Source organism: Saccostrea echinata, unplaced genomic scaffold (genome assembly GCF_033153115.1).
Source record: "Saccostrea echinata isolate AGI-Se365-2 ecotype Australia unplaced genomic scaffold, CSIRO_AGI_Sech_v1 ptg000054l, whole genome shotgun sequence".
NCBI lineage: Eukaryota > Metazoa > Mollusca > Bivalvia > Ostreida > Ostreidae > Saccostrea > Saccostrea echinata.
In genome coordinates, this window is record NW_026889803.1 from 27,491,752 (window position 1) to 27,517,500 (window position 25,749).

Below are 25,749 nucleotides of genomic sequence, written 5' to 3' on the forward strand. Positions count from 1 at the left end.
TTTACCTGTTTTTCAACAACATGATGATCTGACATCTCAAGGATATGTAACAAATTATATCTGTAATTATAAAGTTCTTGTAATTTAATTTGGATAAAGATTGTCAGAGTAGTTTTTTTTGACAGTGATAGTTCATCATTTGTGTACTTTATTGATGTTATTGATTTCTCCAAAACCATTTGGCTTAATTTCAAATTTGCCCCGAAACCATTAGGCTTATTTCAAATTTACTCCAAAACCATTAGGTATATTTCAAATTTGCTGCAAAACCATTAGGCTTATTTCAAATTTGCTGCAAAACCATTAGGCATATTTCAAATTTGCTCCAAAACCATTAGGCTTATTTCAAATTTGCTCCAAAACCATTAGGCATATTTCAAACTCCAAAACCATTAGGCTTATTTCAAATTTGCTCCAAAATCATGAGGCGTATTTCAAATTTGCTCCAAAACCATTACCAGTAGGCTTATTTCAAACAAATTTTTCTTGGAGCATCATTTAACAAGGTGAATAAAGGTTTATCAGAAAGTAATTTCTGGTGGGGGCAACTAAACAAAAAATTCTTGACAAGCAAATAAAGATCATCAGATATTATGATTGAGGGGGCACAAATGTAAACTGGCATAGGTTTTTTTTATATAGTATGTTTGCATTTTGGTTTGCACACAAGTGCCATTTCCTAGCCTTTACAGAAAGAAGGAAGGAAAAAAAGATGATGCTATGTGCTATTCAATTATTAAATTGCAGCAGAAATTATTTTCTGAGTAATAAGTTTCAGTATTTTTGAAATAATATGTGTAGTAAAAAGTCTAAAAGAAAGCATGAATTTAGCATAATTTAATTATTTATGGAAATTACCATGAAAAAGGGGGCATAACTCTGTAAATCCATCCAAATTTTTCCAGATATTTTTTCTTTCAAAATAGCGTGATTTGGTTAAAAATATTACACACAGATACCATCAAAATGAAACAAATGTTTTGAATTGAATTTTATATTTGTTTCATCATTTTTGGAAATGTTAATTAACTTGCATGTATTAAAAATAATGGTCAGTGAAAACAGAGTTTAGGAAAGAAACAAAACATAATTTCTTTTGAATTATGCAAAAATAAATTCATTTAGTGTCTTACATGTATTAAAAATAATGGTCAGTGAAAACAGAGTTTAGGAAAGAAACAAAACATATATTTCTTTTGAATAATGCAAAAATAAATTCATTTAGTGTCTTAACACTAAATGCAATGAAAAATAAAATGCATTAGGATTTTTTAAAGACCAAATTTGACATATATTATGATAATATTAAATAAAATAAAATTTTATTATGAAAAAAAAAAACAAATACAGTCCAAAATCATTAAGAGGGTTGAAATACATGTAATAAACTGTTTGCTAGGCAAAACAATGTTCAATTACATCTAAAAATGCCATTCTATAGAGTTTACTTCACTTCTCTCCACATAGACAAGAAGTAATGACAAGAGTTATACCCCTTGTTTTATGGCACATCTGTATACAAAATTGATGTTTCTCAAAATAAAGCTTTCCATTCTTCAAATGTTGTTAGATTTTTTCCAAATAAATTTTGTGAGTACTGCAATTTATTTTTTGGGAAAAAATCTGTTGCAATATAGCTTTGATGTTAAAAACATGATATTACCTTGTACGCTTGATAAATTAGAGTTATCTTTCATAGTTTATATAGGTGGCGCACATAATGAGGCGGCGAAAATTAAAAGCGTAAACAATCAAGGATTTCAGAGGTAGTTCGATTTACATTTTTATGCTATATGTATATACAGAAATGATTAAATATTTTGAAATGAACATAAATGTTTAAAAATAGATAGCAGTTACGTAAATTAATAAGTCTAGCATATAGTAGTATGGTCAAGAATAATTTAAATTAACCCGAGTTTCCTCTGCTTTTTAAACGTAATCTTTTGTTCTGCTAAATTTAAAGAATATTCAAAAAATAAATTATTGAATACGATAAAGTATAATTTTAAAAGAAAGTTGCTTTTATTTTCGTAGACATTTAAAGAAACTTTTGTATTTTCTCTATAAATCGAGACAAAAGCTGAAAGACAAATGGATGAAACGTAATGGAATATACAGACGAAAATAAATTTTCATTAACCTCCATCAGGTATTTATTTTTTATACTTTTTTTCCGAAAGTCATACATTTTAGTTCTTTATGAGGTCTATTACATTTAGCTACATAGCTTGAATTACCCATGTAGCTTTAATATGTTTACAGCTACTCAAAGTAGGTTATTTGATCAGCTTTTTCACAAGTTTGCTTTTTATTAAAATAGAAAAAAAATCTGCAAGTATGTCACTACTAATGTCTGTACTATGGACTTTGAAAAAAAAAGCAAACCAGAGCAAAGGTACTTTAAACATTGCTTAGGGTGCGAATAATGCACTGGTCCAGTGACAATTGGATCAGGACAAGTGGATGTCGTAATCGTCTTGTCCCTAGTGACCAGTAGAATTTTTCCGTGATAATTTAAATAAACCAAAACACTTACACAAATTCAATGTTATATTGTATTTCACCAAATTTAGACTGTTAGACAGCTAGTATGTTTGTTTGCTAAAAAGATCACGCTCGTTACATATACAAATTATCCAGTCTCTTCTGACTGTAAGTTGTTGTAAAAAGAACTTTTGGTTGCATGAACAAGACTATCAGTGGAAATCAATAATAAGTAAAATGCAAACTTAATCCGAAATAAAGCAGACAGTCTTAACACTAAGTTGAAAGAATTTTCCACTTAAATTTCTTTATTTTAGTTTGTTGCATTGTTTATTGCAACAATTTAGTTTTGAATGTGCTTGATAATTCCATGGAAAAACACATGGATGCATTTATCATTCCAGGAAAAGTTTGGGGTTTTTTTGGGTTTAATTTCAACAAAATGAAACAAACTGCTTTCAAACTTGATATGAGACCCAGACTCTTTATAATAACATATGAATATCATATGTACACGGGACATAATATGAATGATAAAGATATCTGAAATGTGCTTTGATCTTTTAAATTAGAATGACTTGGCTTATATAAAATCATCATGGAGACGAGTGGTTATGATTTCATACTTGCCACCTGGGACGAGTGGACACTGAAATTTCTTTCTCATCCTGAAATTGCTGCTTTTAAACATTTTGAAGCGAAAGATGAATTTACATTGTTTGAGTAACTGTGCACCACCTTGTGTGCAGTGAACCATGGATTATAAGTATAAATATTATTACTTCACATTGTGTTGAAATATTATAAACTATTATCAATTATCAAGTTTACCAGAATTGATGGTCTTTCTTATTTTATTCAAAAAGTGACTGTTTGGTCACAGATCAACTGTTGTATATATAACCCCAAAACTTAAAGAACTTTGATTGCGATTTCTCTGAAGTAGACACATCTTAGAAAGCAATTTTTTCATGCATTGTTTTCAGAACAGTTGAAGGTTGAATATTATCACTGCACCAAAGTGCAATTTTTTACATGCTGAAAAAAATCCCATATAAGAAATAAATGTCATTTAGTAGCTAAAGCTATTTAAAGTAGCTGTATAAAGATATATAGGTAATTCAAGCTACATAGGTAAATGTAGTGTTTGTACAGGACCTGTTTATTGCTAGTATTAAAACATGCAATCTTGTTTCTTTCTCAGGATTCTTGTTTGTTTTAAAAATGAATCATAAACTTGTGTCTCGCATAATTGTGGTTCTTAAAAGTTTAGAAATTGAAATTTCATTTTACTTTGAATGTGCAACTTTAGGTATTTCTAGCTAATAGTTGACATATTAAACTTACACTTAAAATCTATTGTCTTTTCTTGACTTAAGTTAGTGATTTGTCAATTCATAATTGCTAACAGTTTACAGAATTAAATAACAAAAACATTTTAAACTTCTGTTAATAAAAAAAAAATCCGTAACACAGTGGAACCCACAATATAATGAGAAATGAGTATACTAAGCCTAGCTAGTATGCTGGCAGGAAAAATATATCATTGTGAAAAAAAAAAACATGTTTATCAAATTCTGATTATAGAAAAGATGGTTCAGAGTGCAAACATCATAGAAAATCTCACAGAAGATCTTCCTCAGTAAGTAAACAGATTTTGATGCTCCACACATTGGTGGCTTGATGTGTAGTACATGTACATACAAAGTTTATACATGGATTATCACTACACTTCTTTATAATTGTAATAATGAATGACTTAAGAAATTTAGAAATGCCTCTTTCTTTATTGATAAAAACAATTTTTAAGGAATCAGAATTGAAAATGATAAATTTTGAATTGCAGATCCTAAAGATTCCACAGTCAAAGCTGCCCTTGTCAGATCTTGATCCAAATCAGCAGGTATATTATTCTTCTTGCTTAGATTGAGTTGATTGTAAAACTTGGTGCATCCATAATTTTTACAAAGTTTTATATGTTCTGTGCTCCATTTCAGAAATCAGATATCAAGCTGTACATTTTTTGTACTAAGTTGGGGGAGCCTATGTAATACCCTCAGCTTCGGCGTCGGTGTCGGCGTCCCAGGTTAAGGTTTTTAGAGCAGTTTTCTTTTCAAGTACTTCTATGGCCTATATTAGTCAGAGATGCATGGAGGATGCTTCTAGTGTGTTTCATTGTACCAGTCAAGGTTTCAGATGCTGCAGTTTCAGCTAAAGAATGACCAGGTTAATGGTTTTGGAGCAGGTTAAAGTTTTTGGAGCAGGTCTCATTTCCAAGTAACTATAAGCCCTATATTGACCATACTTGCATGGATGATACATTTAAGGATGTACACTACTGGAATCGCTTCGGATGCTGGATCTGACCTACATTTTCCGGATGATTGACTAGGTAAAAGTTTTTGGAGTAGATCTCATTTCCAAGTAACTATAAGCCCTATATTGACCAAACTTGCATGGATGATACATCTAAGGATGCACACTACTGGAATCGCTTCGGATGCTGGATTTGATCTATATTTTCCGGATGAGTGACCAGGTTAAAGTTTTTGGAGCAGATGTCATTTCCAAGTAACTATAAGCCCTATATTGACCAAACTTGCATGGATGATACATCTAAGGATGCACACTACTGGACTTGCTTCGGATGCTGGATCTGACCTAGATTTTCCGGATGAGTGACCAGGTTAAAGTTTTTGGAGCAGATGTCATTTCCAAGTAACTGTAAGCCCTATACTGACTAAACTTGCATGGATGATACATCTAAGGATGCACACTACTGGACTTGCTTCGGATGCTGGATCTGACTTAAATTTTCTGGATGAGTGACCAGGTTAAAGTTTTTGGAGCAGATGTCATTTCCAAGTAACTATAAACCTTATATTGACCAAACTTGCATGGATGATACATCTAAGGATTCACACTACTGGACTTACTTCGGATGCTGGATCTGACCCACATTTTCTGGATGAGTGACCAGGTTAAAGTTTTTGGAGCAGATCTCATTTCCAAGTAACTATAAGGCCTATCTGAACCAAACTTGCATGGATGATGCATCAAGGGATAAACAATCTCAAATTTGCTTCGGATGCTGGATTTGACTTACATTTTCTGGATGAGTGACTAGTTTTAAGTTTTCAGATAAGTCTATTCCCAAGTAACTGCAAGCCCTATCAGACCAAAATTGCATAAATGTTGCATCTAGGGATGCACACTCCTAGATTATTAGTTCAGTGTGGGACTTTGCCTTACTTAAAGACAACATTCGTTGAGGTGAGCTCTGTAATCTCTGATTACCTATGTTTATACATGAGTATTTACTACACTGTATTTTTTACCTGTTTGTATGTTTGTCTCTGATTTTCAATATTTTTTCAGTGCAAAGGTCAATGCATCATATTTCATGGAAGTTACCCTATTTAGAATTCATTATAATTATAAGGTTAAATATGATTTTGTCACCACATTTTATTTTATTTGCCATTGTGTACATCATGTTTGAGGACAATTTTTTTCCATGTACATGTAAATCTGGTGTGGTCACTTGCCCACGTGGCTCAAAACTTGATTTTTTATTAATTTGATTTTCGATTTTACACTGATTAAATTTCTAGGATGGCTGTAAATTTCCTCCCGCCAAGAAAGCCAGGAGATCAGAGAACAGAAGAGTTAGTTTTGCGGATACTTGTCAAATCAAGTGAGCATCATTTACACATTACTTTCAAATCTATTTTGTCAATGCCTTCGAAAATCCTGGCAATTTAATTTGCAATGTCTTGGTAAAGATAAGAAATCGGCATTACTTCCAAATGACATAAGTTGACTGAAGTTGTGTTAACTTGTGCATGCTGATTTTCTAAATTGCAGAGAATTTCCAAAGGACTCTCCAGGGGCTTGGCATAATGAAAATTCAAGTGCAGGCAAGTTTAATTCATTTTAATTTTGCAATTCCCCATGTTTGTACATAAATATGGACAAGGGACATTTTAGATTTAAAAAATAAAAGCTTTAAATAAAGTTTTTCTACAATACATGTAAGAATATTTTTTTTATCTGGTACTGTACAAAATAGATGAATACCAGTATGTATAAAATGTTAACACTAATAAACATATAGAATTTACTGCTACATCATTGACAGAATTTTCTAAATTATTGTTTTGGCTGTTAATTAAATAATGTGTCCTTTTCATATTTTAGAGAATTCTCCAGATTTAGAAAAGTATGTATTCTTCTTGTGTGTGTGCGTGTGTGTTCTTTGATTTTGTTGAAACCCAAAGTAATATTAATTTTCAAAGTTTAGTTTAAAGATACACCTTCGCTCATACAGTACATTGTAGGATACCATGGATAAATGGTTAAAAACATTATTAATATTAAAATCTATGACCAAAAAAAATCAAAACACTAAATTTGATTTATAATTTTCAGCACCATAGAACAGGAAAAACCAGAGATTTCAGGTATTTTTAACATTCATAAACAAACCTCTTATATTAACAAGTTAAAAATTAAATGCTGTCAGTGATGATGCAAATGAATGTAAATATAAAATTTATATAGACGCACAGTGTTATACATTTCATTGATCAGTTTAACTATTAAGCTTATTTTACTGAGACACAGAAATATGCATGGGATAACCAGGTACGTACATGTGAAGGTGGCAATAATTTAAATCTGTTCTCTCATGCAGTAGAGATACATATGCCTATTCTTGTTTAAAAAAAATGCACTAAATTTTTGGTTATAGTTCCTTTTTATTTTGAACACACTTTTTATTTTCCAGGCCTGGACAAACTTCTTACAGGTTCAATACAGCATCCAGGTTTCACTAATACAGATGAGGTAAAACTTCATGTTTTTTAGTTAGTGTATCAAGTGTTTTTTTTTTCTTTCTTTTTCATTTTGAATAAAAGATACTGTACATGTATTTATTGTATTTACATTTATTAATACCAGTAAAAAAAAAAACAATTATACATGTATTAACATGTCATATTTAAAAATAATGTATACATGAAAGGAATATAAATATATACATGTACATGTATTTAATTTGATATGCTGATTTCCTTCCTAAAATGACATGAATTGTAATTTTTTTTTTCTTATCATGTTGAATGTTAGTACAAAGCATTTCTCCTCTTTGATATATTGACTTAAAATACATGTATTAGCTGACATCACTTGCAGACATTCATGAAACAAATCTCTATCTTGTTAGTTTGTATATTTGTACAATGAATTTTTTTTTATTAATCGTCATGATCATATGCATCATTCATGCAATTAAAGTATATTGTTATGTACTTCCATTGAGTTGAAGTATCGGGTTTTTATATTCTTAGGATGTACAGGAAATCCCCTTTGAGGAGGACCAGCCCCTTGGAGTCCCTGTAGATCCCATCAACCACACTCTGATCACGAACGATGAGATGGAGCTGACTGGATTAGTCGGATTATCCAATGAACCTCCGGATGACTTTGAGGAACTGAAAAGCAAGAGCAGAGTGGATCACAAATTTCTCCAAAGTCTGATTTCATCTGAAAAGAGGACAAAAAGGTAATGCTGACTGCTTCTAAAACATATTTAGGGCCAATTAATTTTTTTGTTTGGTACCTTCTGCCCATGTTCCAAGATGAAAATCAATCATTAAAGATGTCAGCATTTGTGGTTGTAAACTACAAATTTATTATGACTGCGAATGAAAAAGCTGAAGATAACTATTACATGTACTTCTAACCAAACAGTGTGGAGACCAGTATTGGTCACTGAAGAAATTAGGATAATTACATGTATGTAAATGTAAAAGATGACAAATATAATATTTAACTTAATAGTAAATCAATTTTTTAAACCAAAAATTCAAGTTTCTCACATTATGCATTTACATCTTTGCAAAACATCAGAGTTTGATGAAAGATTTTTAATAATATTCATTAAGAGATAAATCATGCACTTTCAAGAGGGAGGGAGACAATTTCCAATGAAAGCAAATTTTGAATGTTCAAACATGTATATCTTGTTATGTGAATTTCCTTTCAGCACCAGTTTACAAATAGAGACACCAGAAAAGTTGTTTCATGCCAAAGCACAGGAGGACCCTGATACATACGTTTACACAACTATGAATCGTTACAGCTGCTCTATGCAATCCACTATGTCCAGTCTCATAACAGGAACCACAACTCTGTCAAGTCAACTGAGTGTAGCCAAGAGAGCACCTCTAACATTGGTGCCATCCTCTCAGAAACCAGAGCTTCTTAACTCAGGAACTGCTGAAAATATGACAGCAGATTTAGCAAGTGAACTTGATGTCCTTTCTAATTTAGAGAAACCCAAAGCTACAGGATTTCTTCAGTCACTCCTAAAAAATCAGAATAAAGATAAAATTGAAAATTTACGGTCAGCTTATTCTACCTCAACTGAGTTTGAAAGAACCCAGGTCTTCACTTCTGGAGATGGCATGGATGAAACAGCAGTTCTGGACAGCACTATATGGACTGTGGAAAAAAGGGATCTGCACAGGTTAGACACATTACAGAAAAGTCATGATGTAGTGGAAAAAATTCATGTTGAAAGCAACTCTGAAGTGACACAAGTCTTTCACGGAGGCGATGCTATGGAGGAAACAAAATTAATTTCAGGGGGAATTTGGATGGAGGAGGAGATTTACAAGCAAGGAAGAGAGAAAACTCAAATATTCAGTACAGATGGAAACATGGAAGAAACGAAAGTGCTCAAGGGAGAAATTTTGACTGGCTCAGATAGAGATGTTGAGGTGACAGTCAATAGTCAAGCAGTTGAAAAACACTTCCAGCAAGGATGGGAGGAAACAAAGATATCTGTAAAAGATGATAACATGGAAGAAACTAAAGCTCTGACTGGAGGAATTTGGACTGGCATTGAAAGAAGTGTTGGGATTACAGGTGGAAAGAGCTCATTAGAGAGTCAATTTAAGCAAGGTGGGGAGGAAACAAGAATATTTGGAAAGGGGGACAATATGGAGGAAACCAAAGCTCTGACTGGAGGAATTTGGACAGACCTTGAAAGAAGTTTTGGGAAGACAAACAGGGAAAACTCATTAGTGAGTGGTTTGAGAAAAGGGGAGGAAACAAAGATATTTGGAAAGGAGGATAGCATGGAAGAAACTAAAGCTCTGCTTGGAGAAATTTGGACTGGCTCTGAAAGTGTTGGGGTGATAGGAAGCAGAAATCCAGTTGAGAAGTGCTTTATGCAAGGTGGGGAGGAATCACAGATTTTTGGAAAGGATGACAATATGGAAGAAACTAAAGCTCTTACTGGGGGAATTTTTACTGACCCTGAAGCAATTGGTGGCAAGGCAGGCAAGGATGATTCAATCATGAATTCCTTCAAGCAAGGTGGGGAGGAAACAAAAAAAGTAGCAAAGGAGGACAACATGGAAGAAACTAAAGCTCTAACAGGAGGAATTTGGACTGCCGAGTCACAGTCAATAGAGAGGACAAAAACTGTCAACTTGATGGAAGAAACAAAAGCTCTAACAGGAGGAATTTGGACTGCTGAGTCACAGTCCATTGAGAGGACAAAGACTGTGAACTTGATGGAAGAAACAAAAGCTCTGACAGGAGTAATTGAGGTCGAGAGTTCAACACAAGTGGATAGGAAAGGAGAAGTAAATAGAATGGGAGAGCAGACAGAGAAGTCTGAAAAACATGTTCAAGATGGGGATCAGAAAGATGTAGCTTCATTATGTAAGAAAGAGCATGAAAGCAAGATGTCTGAAATGGAAGAGGCTGATTCTGATAATGATTCAGAAATCAGCTTTAATTTCAAGAAAACTGAAACAGGAAATACAACATCTCTGCAAGCTGATGATGTGTTTGAAGCAAAGAGAACAGAATTTTTGGTTGAATCCACTGTCACAGAAAAAGAATCGGAAAGATGTGGTGAGGAGGTTATCAGTGACAAAGGTGATGGAAACACTAGAACTTTGGCTGATCTGAAGAACCTCCTCAAGGAACATACTAGTAAATTTGATGACATATTGATGAACCCAGTGGAGGGCTCAACACTAATCAAGGAAAATATCATAGCAAGCAAGAATGAGAATATAGAGACACATGGAGAAAATAAAACATTGATGTTCAGCAATAAAAGTGACTGGCTGGAAGAAACAAAGATGGTGACTGCCAATATCGAGATTGGCTCCACGCAGAACAGCATATCCAAGAATGATATTTTAGATTGGCCCAGAGTTGCAGAAAATAAAACAGTTTTATTTGCTGATAAAAGTGCAGCTATGGATGAAACAAAACCAGTCACTGCTAACTTGATAAGTGACAATGAACCACTGGCTTCTGTTCCTGGGGTTGGTGCCGAAAACAAAATTGTTTCCGAGACTGTTGAAAAATTGCCAACTTTGACTGGAAGTAACATAACACTTACGTTTGGTAACAATAGTGGAGCAATGGAAGAAACCAAAATAAAAACATCGCTTTCAACTGTGCAAAATAGATTAGAAGGAAAAGATGTATCAACTGTCCATGAACTACCCCAATTAGCTGAAAGTATCATGGCAGACAGGAAATCCAATATCAATTTAACTGGGACTCAAAAGACAGATGATAAACAATTAAGTATGTAATATATTTTTCAAACCTCTGCAATCATTTTCCTTTTACTTAGAAAATGTGTTGTTTATATTTTTGGAAAGGAAAAAAAAATTTAGAAAACTCATGTAGATGTATATTCATATACACCTGTTTATAAATTTATAATATAAATACCAGTAGTGTTTATAAGAGTAAAGCAATGATTTTCTTGAAAGCAATTCTTATTTTCTTTTATCCTGATAAGCACACAGTGACATGCATGTATTTGATCATGCTTAGACTTGAAGATTTTTGTACTTTGTAGGTCTTATGATGGAAGGTAATATGGTGGGACTTCTTGAGCAGGCTCCACCTGAGAATTTGTTTACAGATGCCACATTGAATTCCACTGTGACATCCTTTAGACCTGAAAGTACCTCAACCTTAGGTAAAATATGTTGAATTTATGAATTAAAATGGGACTGAAATTAAATTCATTTGTCTCTTTAAATCATCATCATGATCTAGGTAAGAAAATTATTCTATCACAGAATGATATTGCAAGCATCCTCATAAAATTTAGATTCAAAACTGTTCCACTCAAAGTTGGCCAACAATAAGGTTCAAATTGTTTCATAAAAGCACAAAGGAAAAAACGGAGAAATTCTACCAAGGAACAGCAGGCTGGAATCTTTAATTTACAGCTACAGTATTCAAGTATCCTTATTAGGGTCGATTTAAGTTTGTTTAAGTCATGGTTAGTGGTTTGCATAATAGGTTATTTAAAAAAAAAAGTAATTGTGGCTATTACTTTACAGCTTCACCCATAGACTCCACTCAGGCTCTTCTTAATAAAGACTGTGACAACATCACCATGCCCCCTGACAATATAACAGCTGTAGAAGAGTCCCTCATTTCCCAATTATCCATCAACAAGACTGCAGTGGAATGTGACATCACTCAGGTATGACATAAATATCTTGAAAAAGGTTAATTTCAAAGTAGTATTTTTTCCACACGTTTTCCCTGTTTCCCAAGCATAACCAAAAGAAAATAAAAACCAAGTAACTTCATCTCTTTCTTGGGTACTTAAACATTATTTCAAATTCAAACATGGGTTTGTATGAGAAATAAAACTGTGCCTTTATTATTTATGACACAGGATGATATCTGGACAGGCCCAATGACAGCCTTGTCTCTATGTGATTATCTCCAGGTCGTCAAGCCGTCTTGTCTCAAAGCTTCCAAACTTTACGAACTACGCAGAACTAGATGCAGCTTAGTTCAGGAGGAGGTAACTCTGTTCAGCGTTTATGCATTTATTGCCTGTGAGCTTGCAGCTTTTGAACAAAATCCTTTTTTGAACATATATTTTCTGAAGTTCTTGTTGCATATTTAATCATGCTTCTTTTTTCTCATCAGGAAATACCTTGTGATGACCTCAAGAGTAAAGTTTTGGCTGATTTAACAGTGAAGTCCCATATTGAAGCTCAGATGGAGATGAATGCTCAGATGATGGCAGAAGTTGACAAGTATGAAATATTAAATTACTGAGAGTGAATTTTTTTATGAAAATTTTCTTTTAGTAGCAGTGAAACATACATGTACATGTATGTGTTTTTGTGTTAGAGTGCAAGCATGGTATTTTCATAAAGGTAGCAATTGTTTGACAATCTTTCATACAGCACTCTTTTGTATCTTGTTTAATACTGTAAAACACTTTTTATTTGCAAGAATTTTATTTTCCCGTAATTGTGCAAGACTCTCTTAAATTTGTATTATTGAACATTTTATACAACAATAACTAAGTTTAATTAGGGCCCCGCTCTGCGGGTGCCCTATAGTGATCAGTCTCTCCATCCATCTAGCTGTCCTTCCGTCCGTCTGTCCGTGCGAGATCTCTTGTCCAGAGCATATTTTCTCTCTCCTTGGCCCAATCTGGCTCATACTTCACCCACAGTGTGTCTTTAGGTAAAGGGTGTGCAGTGACTTTGAACTATGTTTCTAGGTCTAAGGTTAAGGTCATAGCAGAATTATATGAAAAATCCTTGTCCAGAGCATATCTTCTCTCCCCTTGGTCCAATGTGGCTCATACTTCACTCACAGAGTGCCACTGGTCAAAGGATGTGCAGTGACCTTGAATGAAGTTTCTAGGTCAAGTGTCAAGGTCAGAAATAGCCTCTCTGTTTAAATTTTTGTCCAGAGCATATTTTCTCTATCCTTGGCCCAATCTGACTCATACTTCACCCACAGAGTGCCTTTGGGTAAAGGGTATGCAGTGACCTTGAACCATGTTTCTAGGTCTGAGGTGAAGGTCAGAGCAGAATTATATGAAAAATCCTTGTCTGGAGCATATCTTCTCTCCCCTTGGTCCAATGTGGCTCATACTTCACTCACAGAGTGCCACTGGTCAAAGGATGTGCAGTGACCTTGAACAAAGTTTCTAGGTCAAGGTCAAAAATAGGCTACCTTACATTTTTCATGCTGAAAGCGGGGCTCTTTGAGATGGCCACCATCTCAATGATATCTAGTTAAAATTTCTTCTTGCTTTTAAATACTAAATAACTATCTTGCGAAAATAAGGTATCACAAAAAAATGGTGATCTACATTAAGTAACAATTTGCATGTCGTATATACACATTATAGGAATACTAAACCTCACTTATTATCAGAATAACTTATTATAGTATGTCCCCAAGTTAAAAAAAAACAAAATTGCATTGGTCAACAATTGTTATTATGGATAATGAGGAAAGAGATTTCATTTGAACATGAATGTACAAGAAATGTCATGTTTGTATGGAAACTTCTATTTAGATTGATTTTTGTTGAGAACTTGAAGGATAGAAATGCTGAATGTGTAAAATACATGTAATAACCTTACAGGAAGAAAGTAGAAATTGAGAAGTTGGAGGAGAAATGGTTGACAGAACCACCAGAGATATTTCACTATGCTCAGACCTGCAGTCCAGCTCAGGTATATATGTACAAAATCAGTGTATTGTAAATGTGGGAGATATATATATGTGTACTTACTTGTTGTCCTAAGACATATTTGTATTAAACTATTGATTCAAGTACATATATACAAGATTTTATTGCATTTTCTGATTTGTGTAAGATTTGATGTATCCAAGAAAAGGTAGGTAAGAGACCCTTTATGGCCTCCCTTTTGGGATGACTCTCAGAATAAAAAAAATATTCATAATCAAACACCTTTTATTTTGCATGCATTAAATTATAAGTCAAATGAATGTATACACAAATTTACTGGAATCGTACATTTTCTTCATTCATTTAATTTCAGTACTGTAGTATTTTCAAAGAGCAAGCTGGCCAATTGGCCAGTCTTATGTACTGCATGCACTAGTGATGAAAACATCTCATGTTTGAAAATAAAAGCTAGGCTCACTTGAGCTATTTTTTTCCAAATCTGATCTCAAATCTTATGAAAAGAGGAGATTTTATAAAAAATGCTCCAATTCTTTTGACCTCTTTGATTGTTTTAAATCAATATCAATGCTAGTTTTGATGGAGGTGTCCTTTTATTGCTTAAAAAACAGTTGGAACTGATTTTATTTTTATTTGAAATTAGGGACCAAATTCTGCCCTTACCTTACCAAGTTCTTTGTTTTGGATCTGCTTAATATTTGTTGTTCTTGTACTGAAAATTGTGCTAATATCATTTCACAGAAAGTAGAATTAAGGGAGAAAATGGTAGCAATGAGTAATGTGTGTACCAGGCTTGGAAAAATTGAATGGAAAAAGGCCTCAGTACAAGCAGCTGCTTTAGAGTTACAGAAAATTCAGGTCAGTGTGCTACAGTAGATTATTCAATGCATCATCTGTGAAGTATTACTGAAAAATAGAACATCTGTGAATTAGAAGCAAGAATTTCGCGTGGGATTGATTTCTGTGATAGCCAAATTATATAAGTTTTGAAAACTGAATAAAATGTGTTTAAAGGTGTTGGTATGCAGGAGGATATTTATGAGAAAGCATTCTTATCGTGCATTTAGCGTAAATTACCCCCACACTTAAATTTCCATGTCTACAGTATTACAGTGTACATAATTTCAAAATATTTAAATACATGTATATTCTGAATACAGTAATTATTAATTTTGTACAGGTACTTTTCATTAGTCTATGATGTGTAATTTTTAGTAAAGTTTACTCTGCTCAATTTAGAAAATATCAAAATATATTCAAACCATATGACTGATATTTTCATACATTTATATCAAAAGTTAAAAGTGAAATGACACTATTTTCTCCCCTTTCTTCCAAACAGGAAGGCAACAGGAAGCTTAATTTAGAAGTGGGAGAAATCCTTCAGATGGCCACAGATGCTATGCAAAACATAGAAGTTGTAAATCAAGGTAAAAGAAAACAAGAGAAGGAGACTACATATTGATTTATAAATTTTTGCAAAGAAATTCCAATGCACAGTCTACCTCTCCATCTATAATTCTTCAACATGTGTAGCTATGTACTGTAGGTGAATATGTTTGTTTGAAGACATGGAATAAATGAGTACTGTGTATGGAAAGAGCTTTAATTTTGTCACGTCATGGATCTTTGTTTTGAGTAAGGCTAAATTAAGAGGTTTAAAGATTGCCATAGTACAAATAGAAAGGGATGCAGGTTCTTGTACCTTTTGCACTACATAAAACTACACTGTAATTTACATGTACATGGCTTATATTGCTAGCTACAGGAACATTTTAATGATTTATAGATGACACATGTATATTTTTGCAAAAGTTTGTCTCCTATTTCTTTTTATATTATTGCAGAGTTGGAAGAGATGGATGAAGAAATATTAGAAATGAAGCAAACTCCTGTACCATCAGAGCAGGAAATCCAGGAGTATTTAGCAGAAAAGGCCTTTATAGAGAAGAAACAAGCAGGTAAGTTTCCTAGTGCATGGTGCTTCCAATTGGCATACATGTACAACTTACAATGTCTCAGATCTTTAAGAAGTTAATGAAGGTATGGAAATTTTTAAGTCGGTGGTGATTCCAAGGTTTAACTGCTTTAAGATTTTTAAAAAGTGAAAACTGAAATTCTTGAAAATGTTCTTTGTAGAAAAAATGGTAATAAAAAGTATATGTAGTAGTTGATGGAATGCTGATTGTGTAAACAAATGAATACAATTTTATTTTTGATGTGCACTTTGGCTTTAACCATATTATTGGCCATAAGGCCAGATAATAAATGTATGTACTGTATATACAGTGTATCTGTATGTACACTGTATATGGTATGTACCGTATATGATATCAGATGGGTAGGTGTACATGTTTGAACCGCTTTTGTGTTCTGTTTACAGAGTGTTTGATTTAATTAAGTTTTGGTAACTTTTCTTTTGACAGATTTAACAAACATGAAAAATGAAGATATAAGTATGGCTGAGTAAGTTTATATAATAAGCTCTGCTAATTCAGACTTGTACATGTGTGTGTTTGAGTGTGTGAGATTTCTGGACTATTATTCTTGAAGTGCTGAAATTATTAATTGATCTGTGAGATTTTAATCAATCACTACCTTTTTTCTTTAGGGTGATGTAACAGTTTCAGCTGATGTAAAAATATCTCTTAAGTTTAAGGCCCTTAGAAAATTCTGAAAAATCCCCCAAAAATATGACATGAGAGAACACACAATATTATTGTTTTACATGTAATTTCCAAACTTTATAAATATTTCTGCATGTTGAAACTTTCTTTTAATGTATTTGACCAGTAGATATAGCAGGGTGCCAGTTTTGATCAACTTAGGGCTGATTTTCAGTGGTTCATGTATTTTGGTCAGATAGCCTTTGGGTAGTTCTATTCTAGAAAATATGGTAGTACCTTTGGAAAGGTTTATAAAGAACAGATTATTTTAGCAAAGTTTGGGCTTACAGCAGGCTTACCCTGGGATGTGGGAGAAAAAAACCCTGATTAACTTTTTAAAATTTTATAGCCAAGCATTACATATACCGTAGCTTCCATTGTGAGAGATTTATGGAAAACATTTCACACCCGCTATACAAATTTATGCATGTTTTATCAGAGAATCCATTTTTCCCCAGGACTAATAGAAGGCTGTCTGAGGAACATGCAGCTCTGGCTGAGAAGTTGTCATCAGATGTCAGACAGGAGTCACAGAAAGACAACATGCAGGAACTTCAAAACCAAACACAGAAAATACGCAATGAAATTCAGCTTTTATATGGGTCTGTTTTCAAAATAGAAATCCTTTATTTCAGTTTTTTAAGGGAATTTATTAAAGGAATTTGTGAATATAAACGCAAAGGACTATATTCTGTGATGACCAATATTTGCCCCCAAAATCAAACTTTGATGAAAAAATGTATACCCCCGGTAATTAATAATGTTATAAACCAGGGGGATATTGGCAGACGTCAAAGCATTACCTTTTTCCATCAGTCATGACGTCATATGTTAGATATGAAGTCAAGAAGACAATGTAAATTCAAAATTTTAATGATTTTAAGAGGAAAATTGTATTTTACTTCGATATTCTGATTAAAAGTCAATGAGCCTAGGTCTACTACAGCTCGATCTTTTGATACATTGTATATTGTGTAGAATGATATATGTAATACCAATGAAATTAGTGAATATCATACTGGAGCAGACTTGCACTCTTGAAATTTTATGGTCAAACTAGAACAAATTTTGTCCTTTTTCTTAATAGAAAATCCAAACAGTTTGTGATGTTAAAGAAACAAGAATTTCTGATAATCTACTTTTAATCTAAAATATTTTTTGTTAATTCAGATTGTTTATACAGTTTTGTACATTTTCTAGAGATTTTCAACATTTGACTTTTATGGGAGCAAAGAATATGCTTTTACCATATAAATTTCTTCAACAGGTTTACATGCATTTAATGTACACTTTTTCTTATGGGCTTTAAAGGATTTACTGTGTCATTTCATCTGGTTTGTGTCATAAGAATATATTTAAAACTTAAAAAAAAAAACAACAAAAAATTTTATTTTGATGTATTGATATTGCAGAATGAGTGGATGGTATTTTGAAGAGTCTAGTTTCAGAACTGGTCATAAAACTTTTATGTTCAGCAGAAGGAAATTAAGACTAGAAATAAATCATGAAGAGGAAAGGATATCATCCATAGAAATGATGGCTTGTGACAAAGGTATAGGAAGCAGATATGAATTAAAAAATTAAGGGAATTCTCATGGAACTCATGATATTTGTTGCTATTATACATGCACATGAATTTCTTCTAATGAAATGCTGTTTATTGCTGTTACAGTAAAACTTGTCTAAACTGGACACCACTGGTTCCAAAAAACAAACAGATTAGACAAGTTTTACTGTATTTGAAGGAAAAGTGGGTATCGTTAAACGAATGTTGTGATACTTGTATTGTTTTTCGCAGGGTTATATTTTTATGAGGTTTGTACCGCTTCTTTCAATGTTACACCTAATATTTGTTTACCATCACATATTGTTTGCAGATGTTCAGTGTAGGAGAGAACAATTTTGTTTACGTTTAGCTGAAGAGGCTGTAAATGGGGTGTACTTAAAACAAAAGTACTCTAAACTAAATGATCTTCCTCAGGTATGTTTTCAAACGAATTTCATACCATTTTCTCAAATGTAATTCAGTCTTACAGTCATTTTTCAGAATTAATATACAATTTCATAAAATGAATTTAACGGAAATTAAAGATTCCATGTGTTAATTTCTTTTGTTTGAAACAAAATATTCTATGAATTTAAAACACTTTTTTTTAATTTATGGGGTTTCTGTAACAGTATGAAACAGTGTTCTATAAAAAAAAAATGTTTTTTTTTTTAACAGATATTGCATGAGGTTGGAACTTTGGTATTACAAATGAATGCCCTGCATAATGATTTAATGTTCTTGGAAATGGACCACTACATAGCATACAAATATCCCAGGTAATCAATTTTCCCATACAGTCCAGCAATGGACACAAATACCTTAGGTAACTCACCTCATCTCCCTTCCTCACAGACCTGCAAATAATCTTTCCATGTTTTTCTATGTCTTTACATGTACAGGACAATTCAAACATAAAAATTATGAAGACAATTTGTAGAAAAAATTGTTTTCAATGAAAATGGTTACACTGAAAACCTCTTTGTAATGAAAAATGACAGTGAAGTTTATTCAAAGTGAGATATTTGACTGTGAACCAAAATGAAATATTTATATTACACAATAGTTTTCCCTGGAAACTCTCCTCTAACTACATGTATTTCACATTTCATGTGTAAATGAGACTAGATATGGTGTAGGTGATAAATGTTATGAGAAAAATAAATTATGAAGTGGTAAAAAATACATGGAGATACTCTATGTGATTTTTGGCATTTCATGGTACCATAAATTGCAGTTTTTCAGAATGTGCCACCACACAATGTTCAGTTTGTAAGCATGTGTGTGTGATTCATGTCATTGTGAGATGGGGAGAATTAAAATTATTCAAGTCATGCATTTAACTAAGAAAGAATTTTTTGCTATGATTGTTTTTGTTTGTAGGTCAATCAGTTCAATACTTTTTGCTTTCAGTAATTTAAAATTCATAATTCCTCCTTACATTTTGTTGATACATGTACAGAATTTTCTGTATAGAAGTCTAAACTTTTTAAAAGTACTACCAGGGTATATGTACACTTTGTGTTACAGAATACACTTAGAAGTTTGGTCTCCCAGGAAGAGATGTGTGAGTGTCTCGTTCCACTTCCAGTTTGTAGAGAGCTCTCTGATTTGGAGCATTGAACCCTCGTTGGATGTTGAGTTTGGAATTGTTAGGTAAATGTGTTTATATTTACTGGGAAGTACACGTATACTGACATGGGTCTTCTGGAAGAATTCCTGGATCCACCCATGTGTGCATGTATCAAGAGGTACTTGTCAATGCAACATGTGAAAAAAAATGAAACAATTATAAATCCTCCATACTGACATGCTGTGCTACATAGAAATTTTTGCCTTTTAGGCTATCTAAAAAAGGTTTTGTCCTTCAAATAGGCTTCGTAAAAATGCATCCCATATCAAGTCAAATAAAAAGTGAAATCAAATGAAAATGCAAACCAAATTGACACTATTTCTGCTGAATAGAAATATTTTTATACCCCTGCTCCGAAGGAGAGTGGGGGGTATACTGTTTTACCCTTGTGTGTCTGTCTGTCCAGCTGTCTAGCTGTCTGTCTGTCTGTCCGTCTGTGTGTCTGTCCATAACAAATTTTGGTCACAGTTTTCTCAGCAACTACTCATCGCAGATGCTTGAAATTTTACCACACTCTTTGTTTAGGCATGCCATATGTTGGGATTCATTTTCGTACGAATCCGATGTCAACTTCCTGTTTATCCGTGAGTCTGTCCATTCCATACATAACAAATTTTGGTCGCAGTTTTCTCAGCAACTTCTCATCACAGATGCTTGAAATTTTAGCACACTCTTTGTTAAGGCATGCCATATGTTGGGATTCATTTTTGTACGACTCCGATGTTAACTTCCTGTTTATTCGTGCGTCTGTCCGTACCAAACATAACAAATTTTGGTTGCAGTTTTCTCAGCAACTACTCATCGCAGATGCTTGAAATTTTAGCAAACTCTTTGTTTAGGCATGCCATATGGTCGGATTCATTTTTGTATGAATCCGATGTCAACTTCCTGTTTATCCGTGGGTCTGTCTGTACCATACATAACAAAATTTGGTCGCAGTTTTCTCAGCAACTACTCATCGCAGTTGCTTGAAACTTTAGCACACTCCTTGTTTAGGCATGCCATATGTTGGGATTCATTTTTGTACGAATCTGATGTCAACTTCCTGTTTATCCGTGTGTCTGTCCGTACCATACATAACAAATTTTGATCGCAGTTTTCTCAGCAACTTCTCATCACAGATGCTTGAAATTTTAGCACACCCTTTGTTTAAGCATGCTATATGTTGGGATTCATTTTTGTATGAATCCAATGTCCACTTCCTGATTATCACTGTGTCTGTCCATAACTGAACTTTATATTCACATCAGAGCGGGGGTATTATTAGTGAGCATTGGCTCACAGACTTCTTGTTAAAAATCTTAATATTGTGAAGTTTGAATCATGATTTTTCGGTTTTGTACACACAAGTAGGGAATCTTGTTTTTTTTTTCTAATTAATTTTTTTTTCAGGAATGATGCAGCGTTATCACAGATCAAACAAGTGGAACCAGGAGACTCCTACCTCAACAGAATGTGTGCTGCCATTGATCTCGACTCTCTTCCTGAGGACACTAGCAATAAATGCCCAGTGTGTGGTTTACATATGCTTCAGTGTTAACATCCATTAACTGAGTGACAGATTTTAGATGTTGCAGATTTTTAGTAGTGTATTTATTTGAACCATGAGCCATATTTTCAGATTTGTGGACTGTCATCTTTTACATGGCAGAGAACTGGTCTGATATATTCTTAGAAGAATGAAAAGTCTATAAACTTAGATTTTCAATGACTCATCTCAATTTTTGTGATTTGCATGATTAAGGCAGCTTTTTATTTTATTTTTAGCTCACCTGATGCAAAAGCTGAAGTGAGCTATCAATAGTATTGACTTGTGACTGCAGATTCATAAACCAAGGTTAATTGAATACTCTTTTTATTCAAGTACACTGTATATTGCATCTGAGAAAAATAAAACATAATTTTATACCATTTTTTGTATTTTACCTACATGTACATGGTTTTATTACAGGAAAAATTATATTTACAAAATAGAGAGAGAGAGAGAGCACTTGCTTAAATATAAATGAAATTATACATACTTTGGGAAAAAAAATCTATTACTTGTAATAAAAATCATTTATCATTAAATGCCTAGCAGAGTTAGCTTCATGAGAGGTACTTCACTCATGGGACATAAGTATTAGAAGTAATTCAAACCAAAATCTGATTCTCATATGTACTGTGGAATCATTAGAAATCATGGTGGCTCAATATTCGTGGAAAATTCGTGGATATCCCTCATCCATGAATTAACATCTACCACAAATTAAGAAACTTGGGCTTCAGAGTCATCTTTCCTTTTGTACAAACGTGTGAACACACGGAATTATGTCCACATGGACCTGAAGACTATGCAATCCATAAATAAATAGATAAATCCAAAATTGGCCACCATAAATTTTATTGATTCCACACTGTGTGTGTATATATACAGTTGAACTTCGGTATCTTGAACATGGATATATACCATAGATATGTCGAAGTGATTGAGAAGTCCTAACCATGTATTTCTTAAGTATTATATATATATATATATATATATATATATATATATATATATATATATATATATATATATATATATATATATATATATAACCGGGTATATATATGAAATCAGAAATTCCATGTCTTTTCTAAACCCTCAGTTTAAACATGTACAGTTGAACTTCAGTATCTCGAACACTTATATCTCGAATACCATGGATATGTCGAAGCGATTTGGAAGTCCAAACTACTCATTTTTTAAGTATTTTACTCCCGATATCTCAAATCCTCGGATATTTCAAAGTTTTTTCTCGGTCCCATTGAGTTCGAGGTAGCGAGGTTTGACTGTACATGTATTTACTGGCTGTTTTAGGAAATGCATTTTACACTTTTTAGCTCACCTGAGCTGAAAGCTCAAGTGAGCTTTTCTGATCACATTTTGTCTGTAGTCCGTCTGTCTGTCCATCTGTCTGTAAACTTTTCGCATTTTCGACTTCTTCTCCAGAACCATCTTCACTAGCCAAGGGTTTCTGATCCGCTACTCTCCTCATAATCCATAGGCCTATGGTGCTGTCAAAAGTTGGACCTTTTTTCTCGAGTTGTGATTGGAGTTGATATAGATCGACCAATCAGCAACTGTTTTTTGTAAATGACGATATCTGCGTTTGGGATATATCTTGACTCTTTAGTCTTGGAAATGAAAAACAAACTAAACAAGGATCCGTAAGATAACATATCATTCTATAAATAGTATGGTGTCATCCAATCTTAAGTTGAAGTGCAAATAATGTGACCTGGAACCTATATTACAGATGTAGATTTGCACCCTAAATAACAAGTAAACATCACATCACCTTCTTAATAATTCTCTAAAAACTATCATGTTTAAATTTGCTTTTTATTTCTATCGATAACGCAATCTGTGCGTGTGTGGTAAGATTCGAGATCATGTGAGGTAAACATCCCGTCTTTTGACAGCACCATATGCCAAGGGTTTGTGAGGAGAGTAGCAGATCAGAAACCCTTGGCTAGCGAAGATGCTCCAGAACCACTGGGCCAATTTCAACCAAACTTGCCACAAAGCATCCTTGAGTGAAGGGGATTTAGATTTGTTCAAATGAAGGACCACACCCTCTTTCAAGGGGAGATAATTCAGAAATAGTGAAAATTTGGTGGCATGTTTTAAAAATCTTCTCAAGAACATCTTCGCTAGCCAAGGGTTTTCGGTCCACTCCACTCCCCATAATGGGGAGCGGAGTGGACCGAAACCCTTGGCTAGGTAAGATGTCTCAAGAACAACTGGGCCAAAAAAGTTGAAACTTATTGGAAACCTTCTTTACATAGGATAGTTTCAAGTTTGTTCAAATCATGACCCCCGGGGGTAGGTTGGGGCCACAATGGGGGGGGGGGGGTGGTTTAAATAGGAATATTTAGGGGAAAAATCTTTCAAAATCTTCTCAAGAAAAGCAAAGCCATGATTAGCCATATTGATATGGAAGCATCCTCAGGTAGTGTAGATTCAGATTTGTTCAAATCATGGCCTCCGAGGGGTAGGGTGGGGCCACAATGGGGGATCAAAGTTTTACATAGGAATATATTGGGAAAAAATCTTTCAAAATCTTCTCAAGAAAAGCAAAGCCATGATTAGCCATATTGATGTGGAAGCATCCACAGGTAGTGTAGATTCAGATTTGTTCAAATCATGGCCTCTGAGGGGTAGGGTGGGGCCACAATGGGGGATCAAAGTTTTTCATAGGAATATATTGGAAAAAAATCTTTCAAAATCTTCTCAAGAACAGCAAAGCCTTGGTTAGTCATATTGATATGGAAGCATTCTCAAGTAATGTAGATTCAATTTTGTTCAAATAAAGACCCCCGGGGGTAGGGTGTGCCACAATGGGGGATCAACGTTTTACATAGATTTATATTAAAGAAAAATCTTTCAAAATCTTCTCAAGAAAGCAAAGCCCTGTCTAGTCATATTGATATGGAAGCATCCTCAGGTAGTGTAAAATTCAAGCCCCCCCCCCCCCCCTCCTCTGTAAACTTTTCAATGCTGAAGTGATTTGTGTTTTCCTAGCCAATGTGCTCAGGTGAGTGATGTGGCCCATGGGCCTCTTGTCTACTTGACTATTACCCTTATGAAAAGCAAGATGACTAAATATATGATTAAAATATTAGTGTATAAATATGTATGCTTTTAAAACAACACATTTTACAAGGATTTTTTTTACTACTAAGCTGACATTTGTCATACACTGATTTCCGATTCGTGGCATGACTTGTTGCAATGTCTGTCTAAAATTCGATTTTTTAAAATTTTTTTCTTTCTTTTTTTTTTTTTGCAATTGAAGTTTGTCAGACTTATCATTTTAATACCAAGTGTAGAGCTCCTTGGTGTAAAACCTCCTCCTCATCAACCATTTTAAATGGAAACTGAGTCTGTTCAAAACAATGGATGTACAAATTATCAAACAGTACTCACTGAGTATAAGTGGGTAAGGTAAACATTGGATTTACTGTACACCATATTTTATGATTCATAGTTAAAATTATCTCACCAAAAACGCAGTCAGTAAATATGTGTAAAAAGGATTGAAAAATTCAGTAAATACATTCTAACTGATATTAATATACCTATTTCCAAAGCAGAATAGAAATTTCATATACAGTAAACTTCGGTATCTCGACCACTTATACCTCGAATACCATGGATTTGTCGAAGTGATTTGGAAGTCTCAACCCCTTTTTCTTCAAGTATTTTACCCTGGATATCTTGAACCCTTGGATATCTCGAAGTTTTTTCTCAGTCCTTTGAGTTCGAGATAACGAGGTTTGACTGTAATTCAGGAAATACATGAAATTCATGTTTACACATATTTACTGTAACATATATCATTACAGCTGTATGTATCATGATTTAGTTTTACCTATGTACCCAGATTTCTTGAAAACGAACAAAAAATGGAGGAGTAGTGTTTCTGAAAAAAAAAGTAACTTTATCAAGTCTACATCTGAATGAAGTTTTATTGAAATTCGACCAAAACTGTAGGAGGAATAGCATTTTGAGAAATCATTTATGACAAAACATAATAATAGACAGACACCTTATAAAAGCAAAATCACTTTCATCTGTGACCAGTACAATTGAGGAAAAAACTGTATTGTAAAACATAAAATCACTGAGACTTTTTTTTTAATGGAAAACTCTGTTAATTAAAGAGGCTGGGGGATTGTGGCCATTTTTAGACTATATTGATCTCCTTTAGAAGAAGAGCTCCATATGAAGATATAGAAAATGATCAAATTTTAAAACTAAAATTTTTGAAATTTTTCTTTGCCAAATGATAGTTGACAGCTTAAGATATCATATCTAAAAAATTAAGTTAAATCTGGTGGTTAATTTGTGGTTAATTTG

At 33.5% G+C, this 25,749-nt stretch overlaps 1 protein-coding gene across 1 annotated transcript; it reads left to right on the forward strand.

The window, feature by feature from the left end:
- Positions 1-2,075: 2,075 nt before the first annotated feature.
- Positions 2,076-21,773, forward strand: LOC133205751 (uncharacterized). The gene is made up of 25 exons (XM_061341620.1): positions 2,076-2,152; positions 4,075-4,129; positions 4,334-4,390; positions 6,102-6,184; positions 6,355-6,407; positions 6,688-6,709; positions 6,919-6,950; positions 7,277-7,335; positions 7,839-8,053; positions 8,537-11,109; positions 11,390-11,512; positions 11,883-12,028; positions 12,227-12,358; positions 12,487-12,596; positions 13,952-14,042; positions 14,759-14,875; positions 15,360-15,447; positions 15,865-15,978; positions 16,444-16,483; positions 17,142-17,285; positions 18,096-18,235; positions 18,561-18,664; positions 18,908-19,008; positions 19,760-19,885; positions 21,255-21,773. The coding sequence occupies exons 1-25, from the start codon at positions 2,109-2,111 to the stop codon at positions 21,400-21,402; spliced, it is 4,917 nt and encodes a 1,638-aa protein (XP_061197604.1). The 5' UTR covers positions 2,076-2,108; the 3' UTR covers positions 21,403-21,773.
- The last annotated feature ends 3,976 nt before the right edge of the window (positions 21,774-25,749 follow it).

Excerpts from the sequence above, each read along its gene's own strand:
- LOC133205751 (XM_061341620.1), top strand. The coding sequence starts at position 2,109 with ATGGAATATACAGACGAAAATAAATTTTCATTAACCTCCATCAG. Across the intron at positions 8,054-8,536 it reads TCTGAAAAGAGGACAAAAAG|CACCAGTTTACAAATAGAGA; the intron begins GTAATGCTGACT and ends ATTTCCTTTCAG. Across the intron at positions 18,236-18,560 it reads AATGATGGCTTGTGACAAAG|ATGTTCAGTGTAGGAGAGAA; the intron begins GTATAGGAAGCA and ends TATTGTTTGCAG.